General features: G+C 47.1%; 1 protein-coding gene across 2 annotated transcripts in view; it reads left to right on the forward strand.

Moving 5' to 3' along the window:
• Window positions 1-14527, forward strand: part of TFB1M (transcription factor B1, mitochondrial) — a 117444-nt gene that overhangs the window by 15515 nt on the left and 87402 nt on the right. For both annotated transcript variants that reach the window (XM_073627921.1, XM_073627920.1), the window contains exon 2: window positions 2590-2727. In XM_073627921.1, the coding sequence (XP_073484022.1) occupies window positions 2613-2727 (115 nt within the window). In that variant the 5' untranslated portion in view covers window positions 2590-2612. The remainder of the gene's footprint in view (window positions 1-2589; window positions 2728-14527) is intronic.

A 14527-nucleotide genomic window follows, 5' to 3' on the forward strand; every position in this document is an offset into this window, starting at 1 on the left:
TAAAATTTAAAAAAAGCGTGTTTTTTCCCAAAAATGCATTTGAAAAATCGCTGCGCAAATACTGTGTGAAACAAAAAAATGAAACACCCACTATTTTAATCTGTAGGGCATTTGCTTTAAAAAATATATAATGTTTGGGGGTTCAAAGTAATTTTCTTGCAAAAAAAAATAATTTTTTCATGTAAACAAAAAGTGTCAGAAAGGGCTTTGTCTTCAAGTGGTTAGAAGAGTGGGTGATGTGTGACATAAGCTTCTAAATGTTGTGCATAAAATGCCAGGACAGTTCAAACCCCCCCCCCAAATGACCCCATTTTGGAAAGTAGACACCCCAAGCTATTTGCTGAGAGGCATGTCGAGTCCATGGAATATTTTATATTGTGACACAAGTTGCGGGAAAGAGACAATATTTTTTTTTTTTGCACTGAGTTGTCACTAAATGATATATTGCTCAAACATGCCATGGGAATATGTAAAATTACACCCCAAAATACATTCTGTTGCTTCTCCTGAGTACAGGGATACACATGTGTGAGACTTTTTGGGAGCCTAGCCGCGCATGGGACCCCGAAAACCAAGCACCGCCTTCAGGCTTTCTAAGGGCGTAAATTTTTGATTTCACTCTTCAATGCCTATCACAGTTTCGGAGGCCATGCAATGCCCAGGTGGCACAACCCCCCCCCCCCCCCAAATGACCCCATTTTGGAAAGTAGACACCCCAAGCTATTTGCTGAGAGGTATAGTGAGTATTTTGCAGACCTCTCTTTTTGTCACAAAGTTTTGAAAAAAGAAAAAAAAAGTTTTTTCTTGTCTTTCTTCATTTTCAAAAGAAATGAGAGCTGCAAAATACTCACCATGCCTCTCAGGGTGTCTACTTTCCAAAATGGGGTCATTTGGGGGGGTTTGTGCCACCTGGGCATTCCATGGCCTCCGAAACTTTGATAGGCAGTGAAGAGTGAAATCAAAAATTTACACCCTTAGAAATCCTGAAGGCGGTGATTGGTTTTCGGGGCCCCGTACGCGGCTAGGCTCCCAAAAAGTCCCACACATGTGGTATCCCCGTACTCAGGAGAAGCAGCTGAATGTATTTTGGGGTGCAATTCCACATAGGCCCATGGCCTGTGTGAGCAATATATCATTTAGTGACAACTTTTTGTAAATATTTTTTTTTGTCATTATTCAATCACTTGGGACAAAAAAAAATAAATATTCAATGGGTTCAACATGCCTCTCAGCAATTTCCTTGGGGTGTCTACTTTCCAGAATGGGGTCATTTGGGGGGGGGGGGTTGTACTGCCCTGCAATTTTAGCACCTCAAGAAATGACATGGGCAGTCAGAAACTAAAAGCTGTGTAAATTCCAGAAAATGTACCCTAGTTTGTAGACGCTATAACTTTTGCGCAAACCAATAAATATACGCTTATTGACTTTTTTTTTTACCAAAGACATGTGGCCGAATACATTTTGGCCTAAATGTATGACTAAAATTGAGTTTATTGGATTTTTTTTTTAATAACAAACAGTAGAAAATATCATTTTTTTTCAAAATTTTCGGTCTTTTTCCGTTTATAGCGCAAAAAATAAAAACGGCAGAGGTGATCAAATACCATCAAAAGAAAGCTCTATTTGTGGGAAGAAAAGGATGCAAATTTCGTTTGGGTACAGAATTGCATGACCGTGCAATTAGCAGTTAAAGCAACGCAATGCCAAATTGAAAAAAGTCCTCTGGTCCTTAGGCAGCATAATGGTCCGGGGCTGAAGTGGTTAAATACCCACATGTGCTTATGAAACAACTAAACAGAAATTTTCCTTTCACATGATTGGATAATTGAAGTGAATACTAAAAATATTTATTGTGTGAAGTTTTTTTAACGCAAATTCACCTCAATATCGGAAAACCCCATCTCTTGTCGTTTTTTCCTTGTTCAGTGTTTCTTTTGCAGTTGCTGGTCTTTGTTTTGCCAGCAGATGGCACAGTAGGCAAATTTTAAAATATCTTCTTTGTTTTGTAAAAATGTGCACTGTGTTGGGGGGGGGGGGGGGTGTCTACTTATCAGTGTAAGTACTGTACTCTAATGCCCTGTACACATAGTCGGATAATGTGTGATAGGACCTTGTTGTTGGAAATTCCGACCGTGTGTGGGCTCCATCACACATTTTCCATCGGAATTTCCGACACACAAAGTTTGAGAGCTTGCAATAAAATTTTCCAACAACAAAATCCGTTGTCGGAAATTCCGATCGCGTGTACACAAATCCGACGCATGCTCAGAATAAATTAAGAGACGAAAGCTATTGGCTACTGCCCCGTTTATAGTCCCGACGTACGTGTTTTACGTCACCGCGTTTAGAACGATCGGATTTTCCAACAACTTTGTGTGACTGTGTGTATGCAAGACAAGTTTGAGCCAACATCCGTCGGAAAAAATCCATTGTTTTTGTTGTCGGAATGTCCGATCATGTGTACAGGGCATAAGGCTTCAGCATTAGCAAGTGAAGATGATGAGGTATATATGGAAATGGCCTTTTATTGGTTTTACATGTTGATAACATTGTTTGAACTCCTTCTTCTTCTTTTTTTTTTTTTTCCAGGTGTATAACATAAATTAAGCAAGATGAGCTTGTATCGGTTACCTCCTTTGCCAACCATCAAGGAAATTATAAAACTTTACAATTTAAGAGCACAAAAACAACTCTCTCAGAACTTTTTGCTGGACTTGAAACTTACAGGTATGGTGTGTTTATTTATTTTTGGAGATTTCATGTATTAAGGCTTCAGCCACACTGTCAGTCAAAGTCACACCTATTTTGACCGCTTCCATTTTTGTCATGCCAGATCATGGGTGGTGGGAAGGGATGGCAGGCTGCTGTACACAGCTTCCTGAATACACCACAGCGCCTTGCCCTAGCACTCCTCTTAAGAGTCTTGATGCAAGCAATGGGCTGGTTTTGGAATGATTGGATGGATGGACTTTTTTCAACCTGACTAGCGTAAATAGCAAAATGCTTTTATGGGCAGATGTCAGTCTGGAAGAGTGTTACCAGATAGACTGCATTTGCATATAGACCACTTTAGGTTTGCTGTTGAGTCTCCATAACTGAAGTAGCTGATATCCAGGGAATGAAAGCTGCAGGCCAAGGCCGGTAAGGATTGGGAGAAAAGTGCTAGATAATGCTGGATGTCCTCTAGCCAGGAAATGAAATCGGCTTTGTCTTACTTGCTGCAACTTCTAATATACACTGTGTGATGATCAGGTTATGACTCAGAGTCCCAGAGATAATGACTTTCCACCCAAGGCTTAGAGAGACATCATTCCCTTACAAAATTGCAGGTAAAAGCACAGAACAATCAAGTATTTCAAATGCTTGCTTGCAAAATGTTTTCTTTCCTTTAGATTATTATTTATTGACTTGAAGTGAGCTCCTGAACTTGCTAGAAAATGTGACTACTCTAGGAAGTGCCTACTATCTCTTTGCAAAGTGTCTAATTACTTTCTGTGCTAGGCAAGGTCCTCCACACCTCCCCTCACCTCCCTACATAACCTTTCATGAAAGGTAAGGAGAGAAGTGAAAGGGGATGCTTTACTTGATTGACAGCTCTGAATCTGCTGGGGCTGCTGACATCACTTCCATGATATTGGTGCCCAGGGACAGTCTCTAGATTTTTGAACGTCTACACAAAGGAGGCTTTTACAGGTAGATAACACACATAATGTATTTTCAGCTTTCAACACTGTACCCAAATTATTATTTTTTTCCACACAAATACAGCTTTTTTTTATAGTATTTAATGACCACTGGGTTTATTTTTTGCTGCAAATGAAGAGAGACCAAAAATTTTGAAGACCGAAAGCATTTTTCTTAGCTTCTGTTATACAATTTTGCAAATAAGTAATTTTTCTCCTTCACTAATGTGTGCTGAGGAGGCGGCACTGATGACATTGATGCGGCACTAATTATCAGGACACTGATGATCAGTGCCCAGATTATCCGTCTAGATGTCCCCCCTCACACTTGCCAGTTACCGGCTCTCCTCACTGTGACCTAGGAAGTGTGTGTGTGTGTGTGTGTGTGTGTGTGTCACTCAAGCTTGGTGGAAAAGGGGTATGTAATCAATGCTTCCAGAGTTGCTGCTAGAGTGCTGATGGGATGGAATCCATCCTGGTCCCTATAAGGCTTAAGAGAACAATGGGTTGGCCCATAAAAGTCGCACATCTAGGTGTCCTGGAGTGGTGAGTAGAGTGGCAACCTCAGCCTGGACTCCAAGCCATGCCCCCAGTGTGTTTCACTCTGCCCCCCGTAGCTTAGTCATAGGGATGTGACAGCACGTGAGGAAAGGAATGCCAATAACTAGCAATTGTGTTGTCATTGTGATCAGCTGTGATTGGACACAGCTGGTCACGGCCGCTGTGATTGGCCCTTTACCCCAATCTGTGATTAGCTGTGTGCCATGGGGGGCATGGTTCTGGAAGCATGTCTATAGAAGCCCTCCAAAAACTGGACGACTGCCCTGTAGCTGTCATTTGGCTATATCGTGGTTAAGGTATAATAATGTGCAAAAGCAAAAATGCCTTATAATCTAAAGTCTGGTAATAGCATTAACACAGCAGTTTTTGTCTCCCTCATAACATAGTAGTCGTTTTATTCTACTGCCAGTAGACCTGTTAATTTAGCACTTTATTGGAGTGACAATGTTTGTTCTGCAGTGAAATCACTATAGCGTCACCCAGTGGATGGGGGAGTCCTGGGTAGACATGTAGTCTTATGGCCCACACTAGGGATGAGCTTCGCGTTCGAGCCGTACATCGGCTGTTCGATCGTTCGCTGAATTGCGAACGTTATGGGCCGTTCGTGCCAAATTCGTGTGGCGCGTCACGGCCCATAATTCACTGCGGCATTGCATTGCTGGCAGATGATTGGCCAAGCATGCACTATGACCCGCATGCTTGGCCAATCACAGCGCCGTCAGGGGGTTTAGAACCCCCCCCCCGCACTATATAATATATATATGTAGTATATATTATTATTATTAGTGTGTGTGTGTTTGTGTATGTATGTATGTTCCGGCGTGCTGAGAGATAGAGAGACAGTGTCATTTCATTTGATTTAGCTAGATTAGGCAGGACAGTCAGTGAGTTAGCTGATATATATTGTATTCAGTTTAGCTAGATCCGTTCCTGTTATCTTCCTACTGATAGGCAGGCTTGTCTTGTTACAGTATTTACAGCTACCTGAAGAAAATTGCTGGTGTTCTTTTGATCCTATTAGTACCACAGTCAGGCAGCTAGACTATTTACAGTTAGTGTAGTGCGTCCTCCTCACAGTGTTCGGTTAAAGCTACAAGTTAGTTTAGTGTGACCTCTGCACAGTGTTCAGCTAAAACTACGTTAGTGTAGTGCACAGTGTTCAGCTAAAGCTACAAGTTAGGGTAGTGCGTCCTCCTCACAGTGTTCAGCTAAAGCTACAAGTTGGTGTAGTGTGTTCAGCGAAAACTACAAGTTAGTGTAGTGCGACCTCTGCACAGTGTTCAGCTAGTGGCAGTGTACCCAAACGCTACTTTTTCTCACGGAAGGTGATTCCGGCCCTCTACCGGCATGTGGAAGGCAATGTCCATGCCTCGCTGGACAGGGCGGTCAGTGATAAGGTGCATATTACCGCTGACTCGTGGTCCAGCAGGCATGGACAGGGATGTTACCTAAGTTTTACGGTGCATTGGGTGACTCTGCTGGCAGCTGGGAAGGATGCAGGACAAGGTGCAGTAGTGTTGGAAGTTGTTCTGCCACCATGCCTCCAAAATGCTACTACTAATGATTGTGACACACCTCTCCTCCACCCCCTCCTCTTCTTCTTCCTCCATGGCCTCTTCCTGTGCTTTGTCCTCGGAACCAGCGGTGCTCCGTAGGCGTTCAAGGGGCTACGCAAGTATGCAGGCCAAAAGATGCCATGTGGTGCTTGAGCTGTTATGCTTGGGGGACAGGAGCCACACTGGGGCAGAGGTTCTGTCAGCTCTGCAGGGGCAGGTTCAGAGGTGGTTGACACCACGCCAACTTAAGGCAGGAATGGTGGTTTGCGACAATGGCACCAACCTCCTCTCTGCCCTCCGACAGGGACAAATGACCCATGTGCCCTGTTTGGCTCACGTCCTTAACTTGGTGGTGCAGTGGTTCTTGGGCAGGTACCCGGGCTTACCGGATGTCCTGAGGCAGGCAGGAAAGTCTGTGTGCATTTCCGCCGGTCATATAATGCCAGTGCTCGGCTGGCGGACCTTCAAAAGGAGTTTAACCTGCCCAAGAACCGCCTAATCTGTGACATGCCCACCAGGTGGAACTCAACGTTGGCCATGCTGCAGCGGCTGCACACGCAGCAGAGGGTCGTCATTGAGTACCTGTGCGACTATGGCACCAGGACAGGGTCAGGGGAGCTTGTTTTTTTTTTTTCCCCTGCGTGCCTGCCGATCACATAGGAAGAGGAGGAGGAGGATTGTGTCAGTATGGAGGTGGAGCCTGGCACTCAGCATCAGCAGCAGTCTTTAAGGGATCAGTCCCAAGAAACACATGGACTTGTACGTGGCTGGGAGGAGGTGGATGCGGACCATGTCTTCCTTAGTGACCCAGAGGACTCTGGACCGAATGCCTCAGCAAACCTACGCTGCATGGCCTCCCTGATCCTGCAACGCCTGCGTAAGGATCCTTGTATTCGTGGTATCAAGGAGAAGGACCAATACTGGCTGGCAACCTTCCTTGATCCACGTTACAAGGGTAAGGTTGCGGACCTTATCTTGCCGTCGCAGAGGGAGTAGAGGATGAAACATCTTCGGGAGGCCTTGCAGAAAGGTCTGTGCAACGCGTTCCCAGAGACTGGGAGGTTACAAACTCCTGTTTCTGGACAACGTGTTGCTGAGGCTTCGGTCAGTCAAAGAAGGAGCGGTGGAGAAGGTGGCCGTCTGACCGATGCGTTCAGACAATTTTTTTAGTCCGCAGCCCCAAGGTATGATCGGTTCCAGCAACCATCGCCAGCGTCTGTTTTACATGGTGCAGGAATACCTAGGGGCAAGATCTGACTTGGACACCTTTCCCACCGAAAATCCTCTGGGTTACTGGGTCTTGAGGATGGATCACTGGCCAGAGCTTGCACAGTATGCAATTGAGTTACTGGCCTCTCCTGCATCCAGCGTTCTTTCGGAACGCACATTCAGTGCTGCTGGAGGCTTTGTAACCGATCACAGGGTGCGCCTGTCCACCGACTCGGTCGATCGACTGACCTTCATAAAAATGAATCAGTCTTGGATCACCACCAGCTACCAAGCACCTGATGCTGATGTAACCGAATACTTTTTTTTTTTTGAAATCTCAGATCCCTTCAAAGACTGCCTATGCTGATGCTGAGTGACTATCCTGAGTAATTATCCTCTTCCTCCTCAGTGATCACGCTGATGGCTTGTAAGAACATTTTTGGTTCTGGGCGCCGCCACCAGTGCCTAAAGCCCAATTTTTCAGCCCCTGTTTAACAGGGATGTGCAATTACAATTTTTGATGCAATACTTTGCAGCAGTGCTCGTTCTTGCGTTCCAACTAGAGTATCTGTAAGGGGTTGCAGTGTTGTAGCACCAGTGCCTAAGGCCCAATTTTTCAGCCCCTTTTTAACAGGGGCATGTAATTACAATTCTTGATCTAATATTTCACAGCAGGGCCCGTTTCTGCGCCCACCAAGAGCGAGGACTTATGCCCCGTACACACGGTCGGACTTTGTTCGGACATTCCGACAACAAAATCCTAGGATTTTTTCCGACGGATGTTGGCTCTAACTTGTCTTGCATACACACGGTCACACAAAGTTGTCGGAAAATCTGATCGTTCTGAACGCGGTGACGTAAAACACGTACGTTGGGACTATAAACGGGGCAGTGGCCAATAGCTTTCATCTCTTTATTTATTCTGAGCATGCGTGGCACTTTGTCCGTCGGATTTGTGTACACACGATCGGAATTTCCGACAACGGATTTTGTTGTCGGAAAATTTTATATCCTGCTCTCAAACTTTGTGTGTCGGAATATCCGATGGAAAATGTGTGATGGAGCCTACACACGGTCGGAATTTCCAACAACAAGGTCCTATCACACATTTTCCGTCGGAAAATCCGACCGTGTGTACGGGGCATTAGTGTTGTGGCACCACCACCACCACCAAAGGCCCAATTTTTCTGCCCTTGTTCAACAGGGGCATGTAATTACAATTCTTGATCTAATATTTCACAGCAGGGCCCTGTGAGGGCTTACAGTGCTGTGGCCACAACAACACCTAAGGCCCAAATTTCTGCTGAGTATATAGGGCAGGCCCCTACTTTCAAACATCCAACTTACAAACGACTTGCAAACGGAGACAACAAGAAGTGAGGTGAAATCTACCCCTAGGAAGGAAAATTCTCTCCTGTAAGAGTTAATATGGGAAAAACAATTCTCCTTTCCACTGATGCTTTATCACCAATCCTTGTTTCACAAAAAAACCCAAATTTTCAAAAACATTTGTCATTGGGACAAAAAGTGAGGTGAAATCTTCTGAAGAGGAGCACAGACAGCAAAACAAATGTCACAGGGGTGATAACCCTTCCCTATGTTTTCCAAAAAGCTTAAAGATTTTTTGGCTGGAGTTAAACACGTTAAAAATGTACCCGTTCAAAATTACAAAGAGATTCTACTTAACAACAAACCTACAGTCCCTGTCTTGTTTGCACCGCCTGTATACTGCTGTTCAGAGTATATAGGGCCTGGTGGCCCCACACCTTTCCTTTTTTAAATTTGGGTGCGGGGTTCCCCTTAATATCCATACAAGACCCAAAGGGCCTGGTAATGGACTGGGGGGTACCCATGCCGTTTGTCTCACTGATTTTCATCCATATTGCCAGGACCCGACATTACATTAAACCCGCAAGCAGTTTTAAATGACTTTTTTTTTTTCCTTTAAAAATTCCATTTTGTGCAGGGACTGTTCTAAGCACGGGAAACACGCGCCACTTGGGGGGGCGTGTCCGGATGTAGTGGGGAGCAGACGTGATCCAGAGGAGCTCCGCCGGTCCTTTCTAAATCCGCAGGAATCCTGCTTCAAAAATCCGGGATTCCCCTAAAAAACAAGTTTTCATTGCTCTCAGCCACCACCAGCAGCAGACCCGAGGGTTATTGGGGAGGCCGGCCGATTGATGGAGCTGCTATAGGCCCTCGGCCGGCTCCACATCCTGGAGGCAATCCGCCATCTTGCGGCCTACGCGGCCCTCGAGATCCCCGGCCTCGAGTGACGGGATCGGCCAGGGGAGGGCCGCAGCCCACCATCCACTGCAGCCATCCGTCTGGGAGACGGGGGGCGACCCGGAGGAGACGAGCGGAGACATCCACGCCACCCCGGCGGCCCCCGGCTGGCTCCATAATCCTTAAGGCCTGCGAGACCTCCGCGATCCCCGGCCTCGGGTACCGCGATCGGCGGGAGAAGAGCCACTACACACCCCACAGCGGTACCGGACAGCGGTGAGTGGCGGAGGGGACCGGGGGAGACCAGTGGGGACCTGAAAGAAGCGGATAGAGACGCTGGGCTGGCTGCATATACAGGCCGCCGGCCGCCATCTTGAGGCCCACAATAACAATAGCAGCAATCCCTGCACTTAGGTGCTGCAGTCTGCAGAAGGGGAGCAGTAACCCGGCCTGGGGCTAGTAGAGTGGGGACCTGTGAGGACCTGAAACTACATACAGAGACGCTGGGCTGGCTGCACATACAGACCGCCGGCCGCCATCTGGAGGCCTTTAATAATAAAAGCACTAATCCCTGCACTCAGGTCCTGAACCCTTGCAGAGCGCTGCCCAACATCACAGTTTATCCCACCCAGCAGTGGAGGGCACCTGGGCATGAGAAGAGGCAGGTCTGGCTCCGCGAAGTCAGGAGGGCATACCCCTAAAGCTTCCTCACAGCGGAAGTCACAGGCCCCAGCAAACTTAACCGGTTACACGAACATGGCGTCTCAGACCGTCCCTGCAGATCCGGGGTCGGAAGAAGACCGCTTTCAAGCTCTAATGCTGGCTATATCGGGCTGCCAGAACACCTTAACAGCCAAAATTGACACCCTGCAAATGGAATTTGGGCTTCTGCGCAGAGATATGGACAAGATGCGGGATCGCATGACTGAAGCGGAGAGACGTATCGGTGACTCGGAGGATGCCGTTCACGACAACCGGGCCTCTATCCATACTCTACAAGCTAAGGTAAAGATCCTCGAATCGCGGGCTGAGGACAGTGAGAACCGAAGCCGCAGAAACAATTTGAGGCTGGTGGGCCTCCCGGAGGGAGCTGAAGGTCGGGACCCTATGGCTTTTACGGAGACTCTCCTCCGCGCCCTACTGCCACAGGCCCCATTCTCCCCGCACTTCGTGGTAGAGCGAGCACACAGAATGCCTCCTGTGCGAGGCCCACCTGGGGCCCCACCGCGTACCTTCATCTTTCGGCTGCTAAATTTCCGAGACAGAGACCTGGCTCTCCGGGAGGCCCGAAAGATTCCGGAGCTTCGCTTCGAAAACACCAAGATTATGATGTTCCCAGACTACTCTGTCGACACCCAGCGGCTCCGCAGAACCTTCGACCACGTCAAGGCACAGCTACGCCTGAAAGGACTAAGTACAGCATGTTGTTCCCGGCTCGACTTAGAGTGATTGATGGAGAATCCTCCCGATACTTCACCTCACCAGAGGAGGCTTCCCGCTGGCTGGATACCCTACCCCAATATCGAAGAGGTCAGGAGTAGCCTGCACAGTAATGATTGTGTAAATCTCTAATGTTGAGACCCTTTGCCTTAGAAGGAACTGTATTGGTAAAGTATGCCAGTCACCCTCACTACTTACCTAGATGACGGTTTTTGTTCCTACTACTCCTCACACAGCTCCATTGCCCCCCCCTACCATTGATACGAGTCCACTAAATGGTGCCTGTTGAGGAGAGAGGGGTTGGAGTGGTGGATGGCCTCCTTTCTGCTTTTCCTGTTAAATACATCGTGTTTTTTTTTTTTTTTTTTTTTTACATGGCGACTTTATCCTCAACCACCTTTATATAAGTGGACACCATGACAGCACAGATATACCATATGTGGCTGACTGAAGGGAATGGAGTCTGATGGAGGAGAGCAATATTTCCCAAGGCCTCTGTTGAAGGTTTATGGGGGCCTTAAGTTACAGGTTTGACCAAAGTGTGTGCCCCTGGCAGCAGCTAGGTGTTTTTCTTTTTGCTTTTTTCTTATTACGTTTTCTGTGTTAGCTTATAAGCTATATGGATTCCTATTACGCTCCTTTTATCCTCGGGATACGGACGGATGTCTCTGGACTGCACCGAACTCTGACCGCCCCTGTGTTAAGTGGTGCCGTTCTTGGGGTTCTCTCTCTGTTTTGTAGGAGACTTTCCTAGAACCTAATGGGTTTGGTTTGGGGTTTAGGCACGCCGAGTTCCACAACGGTTGTGCGGGGTGGGAAGGGCTTGGGTTTTTGTTTTTTCTTGTTTTATAGTGTTAATTTGTACTATATGAGACTGATGAGTGACAATGTATGTTATGTGGGGGTGCTATGGATTTGGGCCTTGCCGCCGCTCTGCCCGGATCCGTGGCGGACCCATAGGTACAGGGTGATGGGGATGGTGCCGACCTCCCAGGGTCCGGCTGACGGTAATTTAATCCTTGTATATCTATACTCTCCCATGCTATGGCCCCCCTGAGAGTCCTCTCTTGGAATGTCCGGGGACTAGCTGATAAAATAAAACGCTCCCTAGTATTTGATTACATTAAAAAATACAATCCCCACATCTGCATATTGCAGGAAACGCATCTAGTGGGGAGTAAGATAATGAGCCTCAAACGCCCCTGGGTGGGGCGACATTTCCATGCCACCCACTCTGGCTACTCACGGGGAGTCAGTATTTTGATCCATAAGTCCCTTCAATTTGAGTTGTTGGATGTTAAGCTGGACCCTGGGGGTAGGTACATACTAATTCATGCAATTATTGATACGGTTGAGATGGTACTAGTGGGCATTTACTTACCACCCCCGGCTGACATATCCCTAATCCATAACCTTATCCCCATGCTGGCTCAATATCCCACAGATAATGTCCTCCTGGCAGGGGATTTCAATATAGCGCCGGATCCGTCCCGCGATAGACTCACCCCCGACCCAGCCACGGACTCTTCCTTATCCAGATGGGCAGGTGTCTTTGGGTTTGAGGATGTGTGGAGATGGAAATACCCTAATGAACGCTCATACACATGCTGCTCCCTTTCACATAATACGCTCTCCCGCATTGATCTCATCTATGCCAGCGGCAATTTTTTGCCTAAGATTAGAGAGATCAAGATCCTCCCCAGAGGAATATCGGATCATTCGCCAATGTTCTGTGTTATACAGGCGACAACACCCCCTGCTGACAGAATATGGCGTTTATCTAGATTCTGGATAAAACACCCGACTATAGAGTTTGAGATGGCCACCTTGATTAGACAATACTGGTTGTTAAATGCTGACTCAACTTCACCGGGTAATGACTGGGATGCATTTAAGGCCTATATCAGAGGATGTTATATGTCTTCTATAGCTACGGAACGTAAAAATAACCAGATTACACTTGAGGAAGCAGAGGCCAAGGCCCAGACTCTGGAATCTGACTTTGCCCTCACGGCTAACCCCATCACAGGACAGGACATGAAAGCAGCATACAGGGAGGTTCTGCTTCTTAGAGTGGCCAAAGTCAATAACAAACAGTTAGTTCAATCACAAAAAATATTTGAACAGGGAGAGAAGACGGGGAGACTGCTAGCCTGGCTTGCCAAAGAACAATCCATAACCCCCACCATAGCGAGAATTGCAGCGACTGACGGAACAATAAAGACAGACCCAGTAGACATAAACACATGCTTTATGGAATTCTACTCCAATCTGTACTCGTCAAGAGCAGAATACTCTGTAGAAGAGCTATCTGGGTTCTTAGATGACGTGGAATTCCCTACTCTGACCACGGAGGACAGACAATTACTGGATAGTCCAATCACAATAGAGGAGGTCCAATTAGCCCTGGGCTCTCTACAACCGGGTAAGACTCCTGGGGTGGATGGATTCCCTCCTGAGTTCTATCAGCAATATACTGAGGAAATGGCTCCAAGAATACACAATATGTTGGTTAAGACGCTAAGGGAGGGAACCCTCCCCCCTTCTATGGCACAAGCAATAATAGTCGTGGTGCCCAAATCAGGGAAAGACCCCCAACTATGTTCATCCTATAGGCCCATTTCCCTGTTGAATTCTGACGCAAAAATCTTAACTAAAATTCTTGCCAGACGTCATAATGAGGTAATATTATCATTAGTACATGAAGATCAATCGGGGTTCATGCCGGGCAAGAGCACAGACATTAACCTCCGGAGACTGTATGCTGTCTTGGCCTCGGGGATTGGAGACGTTGACCAAGCGGTAGTGGCCTCCCTGGATGCAGAAAAAGCTTTCGATTCTGTGGAATGGAAATATCTATGGGAGGTCCTCCGCAGATTTGGATTTGGTCCCGTCTTCATCTCCTGGGTTGAGGCAGTGTACAGGTCCCCTACGGCCAGGGTACGAACTGGCGCGGTCCTCTCTCCGTCTTTTCCCCTTCGTAGGGGAACAAGACAAGGATGCCCGTTATCCCCGGGGCTCTTTGCGCTGGCGATAGAGCCCATGGCTATCCTTATCAGGTCCACCCCACAAATACAGGGTATTACTATAGACCCAATACAGGAAAAGGTGTCATTGTACGCGGATGACACCTTGTTATATCTTACAGACGACGGACAATCACTGACACAAGCACTTCAGGTTATAGATAGGTGTGGGCGGTACTCAGGAATACGTATCAACTGGGGAAAATCAGTATTGTTCCCATTGCACTCTGGGGTTGCTCCTTTACATTTGGATGCACAACTTTGCCGTGTATCACAGTTTAGATACCTTGGCGTGGAGATACATAGAGACCTTCAACAGTTTATTGGTCTGAATCTGACCCCGGTGATGGCTCGGGTGACCCACCAATTCTCGTCATGGAAAACTCTTCCCCTTAGTCCAGTGGGCCGCGTAAACTTAGTTAAGATGTCCATCCTGCCTAAATTCACCTATTTATTCAGACAAACTCCTGTACCCATACCTCTTTCCTTCTTTACCAAGTTGGACAGTTTGGTCACCTCCTTCGTATGGAATGGAAAGGCCCCTAGAATCGCAAAAACAACGTTACAACTACCGGTTGCTATGGGTGGCCTAGCACTCCCATGTTTCCTAAAATACTACTGGGCGGCAGTCCTGGTGACATTAAAATGGTGGCTCGCGGAGGAGCCCTCTAATCCAGCATCCGCTGTGGAGGCCGCGTTACTTGGTTCCTACTCGGAACTACGAAATCTCATACATAGAGGGCCCCGCTCCAGTCCCAAAATATCTGTGCCCATGAAAACGACCATTAAGGTGTGGGATACGGTGAACGCTAAACTGGGGACACAA

Source organism: Aquarana catesbeiana, linkage group LG04 (genome assembly GCF_042186555.1).
Source record: "Aquarana catesbeiana isolate 2022-GZ linkage group LG04, ASM4218655v1, whole genome shotgun sequence".
In the NCBI taxonomy this organism is placed as follows: domain Eukaryota; kingdom Metazoa; phylum Chordata; class Amphibia; order Anura; family Ranidae; genus Aquarana; species Aquarana catesbeiana.